Source organism: Eumetopias jubatus, unplaced genomic scaffold (assembly GCF_037043125.1).
Source record: "Eumetopias jubatus isolate StellerSeaLion01/CBP00866 unplaced genomic scaffold, mEumJub1_p1.0 scaffold_6, whole genome shotgun sequence".
Classification (NCBI taxonomy): domain Eukaryota; kingdom Metazoa; phylum Chordata; class Mammalia; order Carnivora; family Otariidae; genus Eumetopias; species Eumetopias jubatus.
Genome location: NW_028274812.1, coordinates 147,047,005 through 147,050,893, shown reverse-complemented (window position 1 = coordinate 147,050,893; position 3,889 = coordinate 147,047,005). Strand labels below are relative to the sequence as shown.

Below are 3,889 nucleotides of genomic sequence, written 5' to 3'. Positions count from 1 at the left end.
TTGTACTTAAAATTTGTGTATTCTCATTATTGTAAAATATTCCAAGACATGACATTCCATAGTTTATTTTTACATCGTCTTAAAACCCATATTCTCCCCACTAGAAGATTTAGATCCATGGAGACAGGGGTGTTTGTTTTGATTGTTGATATATCTGAAGTCCCTAGAACACTGCCTCCTACAGAGCAGGTGCTTTATGAGGACCTGCTAAATTATGTGAAAACTGGCTTCAAGTCACCCAGAAGTCCCTCCCCTGCACCAGCGCTTAGGTCTGCAAGTCCTGCATTAGTTCCCTCTCAAGTCTGCAGTTGCCCTCAGCAGTCTCCTCAGTGCCCCCTTGACCTCCTTGTTCCCCAGAGTGTAAATGATGGGATTCAGCTGGGGAGTCACCAGAGTGTAGAACAGCACATTGCTTTTGTTCATATCCTGCGAATAACTGGAGGGAGGCTGGAGGTACATGGAGATGAGTGTGCCAAAGAAGATGACCACCACCATCAGGTGGGAACCATAGGTTCCGAAGGCCTTCCACCTCCCCTGGGCCAACTTTAGCTTCAGAACGGCCTGGGTGATGTGGCCATAGGACACTAAGATGAGCGACAGGGGCACCATGAGGAAGAAGACACTGACCGTGAAGAGTTCAGGCTCGTTGATGGAGGTATTGGCACAGGCCAGCTTCAGCATCACAGGAACTTCACAGAAGAGATGGTCCACCTGGTTTCTCCCACACAGGGGAAGAGTCATGGTCAGGGCCGTCTGTAGCACCGAGTTGCCAAACCCTGTGAGCCAAGCAGTTAGCACCCTCTGCAGGCAGAGATGCGGGTGCATGATGGCGAGGTAGTGCAGTGGGCAACACACGGCAATGGAGCGGTCATAGGCCATGACGGCCAGGAGCACACACTCCATGACCACGAGCCCCAGGGCAATGAGGAGCTGGGTCACGCAGCCACCATAGGTGATGGTCTTGTCCCGCTCCTTGAGGTTGGCCAGCGTCTGAGGGACGGTGCAGGTGGTCAGACAAAGATCCATGAAAGAGGGGTTGGAGAGGAAGAAATACATGGGGGTGTGCAGGCAAGTGTCCATCTGCGACAGAAGTATAATCATGCCATTGCCAAGAAAGCTCAAGAAGTAGACGATCAGGATGACTATAAAGAGAGGCGTCTCCAGCTGAGGCCTGTTGGAGAAGCCTAGAAGAAGGAACCTTGAGAAGGCGCTGTCATTCACTCTTTCCCTTGTGCTCTGCCTGTGCAAGAAGGGGGACTCCATTGTTTTATACTGCATGTTCCATCTACCTCTGTTTCCCTAGAGCCCACAGTTAGAGTCTGGTTGGGAGCTGGAGAGGTTTGCACAGTGCCCTCCTTGTTGATGGGAAAGGGAGTGATAACTAGCCACTGGACAGAAGCATCTTCCGTGTTTAAGGCACTGCCCGAAAGGTCTGTGCATTTTCCCCCAGGAAGTCTCTGCGGTTGGCATGTTCATGATTTCTGTCGAATAGATGAGGGAACTGAGCGTGAAGGAGGTTCAGTCATTTTCCCAGGGAGACTCACCAGGGTTCAGAAGGACTCTGAGACATGAACTCTTAACCACTAGGGACACTGTCTTTGCATGATGGCATGAATTCTAAGGTAAGTGTAGTTTCTCCGAAACTTAAATCTAATTGTTCTGAATAATTTGCAAATTTGCAGTGCCCCCATCCCTCTCTTTGTTTTCCATCAAGAATTGAAATATATCGCATTGGCTCCCCTACTTCTGTTTCATGTAGAGAAAAATGTTTTCTGAAAATGCATAGATAGTAAAATTCAAGGGAAACAACATATTTTAATGTATAATCCTTTTTTATGTTATGTTAGTCACCATACAGTTGAAACGTTTGGGAATGGAACCTGAAATCATGGTTATTGATTTGGAAGTGTTACTGGAAATGATTGAAGAATTCATCATGTCCAATCTTCATGCATCAGGACGACGAATCCTGAGTAATCATTACTGACACCAATTTCAGTAAAATCTCAGGAAATCACCAATCCAACGTTTAGTTTTTCCTTCTGTCTTACATTACAACTCCCTTTAAAAAATTTTCAATTTAGGGCACCTGGGTGGCTCAGTTGGTTAAGTGGCCAACTCTTGATTTTGGCTCAGGTCATGATCTCAGGGTTCTGGGATTGAGCCCTGTGCCATGGGCTCCACCCTCAGTGGGAAGTCTCCTTCAGCATTCTCTCTCCCTCTCCCTGCCCCTCCCCCTCCCTTGCTAAAATAAATAAATAAGTCTAAATAAAACAAAAAAATTTTTTTCAAGGTAATGGAGTACAATATTTTTTCAACATCCCATTCTGTACTTGCATAAGTGCCAACCTTACAGAAATCATTTTGTTTTCTATTAAAATATTGGGCCTGTGTTTAGAAATAACCTCCCTCCCTTCCCCACACCCCATGATGCAAGTTTAATAGTAAATACAACCTAAACAAGAATAATACCTCATTATCATAGCCTGGAATAAAGCTTGGCATGTAGTAGGGTCACAAAAAAACTTTGTTGAATAAATGAGAATATGGAAGATTAAGACCTGTAACAGTCTATTGAAAGTGAGTCTAGGGAATTTCTCCAAAGAAGACATCCAAATGGCCAACAGGCACATGAAAAAGTGCTCAACATCGCTCGGCATCAGGGAAATCCAAATCAAAACCTCAATGAGATACCACCTCACACCCGTCAGAATGGCTAAAATTAACAAGTCAGGGAACGACAGATGTTGGCGGGGATGTGGAGAAAGGGGAACCCTCCTACACTGTTGGTGGGAATGCAAGCTGGTGCAACCCCTCTGGAAAACAGTATGGAGGTTCCTCAAACAGTTGAAATTAGAGCTACCGTTCGATCCAGCAATTGCACTACTGGGTATTTACCCCAAAGATACAAATGTAGGGACCCGAAGGGGTACGTGTACCCCAATGTTTATAGCAGCAATGCCCACCATAGCCAAACTGTGGAAAGAGCCAAGATGCCCATCGACAGATGAATGGATAAAGAAGAGGTGGTATATATACACAATGGAATATTATGCAGCCATCAAAAGGAATGAGATCTTGCCATTTGCAACGACGTGGATGGAACTGGAGGGTGTTATGCTGAGTGAAATAAGTCAATCAGAGAAAGACATGTATCACATGACCTCACTGATATGAGGAATTCTTAATCTCAGGAAAGAAACTGAGTGTTACTGGAGTGGTTGGGGGTGGGAGGGATGGGGTGGCTGGGTGATAGACATTGGGGAGAGTATGTGCTACGGTGAGTGCTGTGAATTGTGCAAGACTGTTGAATCACAGATCTATACTTCTGAAACAAATAACGCAACATATTTTAAGAAAAAAGAAAAAGAAGAAGATAACAGGAGAGGAATAAAAGGGGAGTATGTCAGAGGGGGAGACGAACCATGAGAGATGATGGACTCTGAAAAACAAACTGAGGGTTCTAGAGGGGAGGGGGGTAGGGGGATGGGTTAGCCTGGTGATGGGCATTGAGGAGGGCACGTTCTGCATGGAGCACTGGGTGTTATGAACAAACAATGAATCATGGAACACTGCACCAAAAACTAATGATGTAATATATGGTGATTAACATAACAATAAAAAAAAGAAAAAAAAAAGAAAGTGAGTCTAGGGATAACAGAAATTCAGAGAGAATAGCAAAGCAAAGGAAATACTGAACAATGGATAATAGATAGCCTTGACTATTCAAACTGTAGGGTTTTTTAAAAAAAAAACCTGTGTTGTCTGAAACTTTGCAGGACTCTATCTTTTGCAAATGTTACTTTTCTATTAGCAAAATCTATGACCAAGCAAAAGGATATTCAGCCACCTTTCTATTCTGCCTTTGCTATTGGATTCTCGGTCCCCT

At 44.6% G+C, this 3,889-nt stretch overlaps 1 protein-coding gene across 1 annotated transcript; it reads right to left on the bottom strand.

Annotated features, from left to right (window-relative positions):
- Positions 1 to 285: 285 nt before the first annotated feature.
- Positions 286 to 1,263, bottom strand: LOC114199757 (olfactory receptor 2G6-like). Its single transcript, XM_028091748.2, has one exon. The coding sequence runs from the start codon at positions 1,261 to 1,263 to the stop codon at positions 286 to 288; it is 978 nt and encodes a 325-aa protein (XP_027947549.2).
- Positions 1,264 to 3,889: the final 2,626 nt, after the last annotated feature.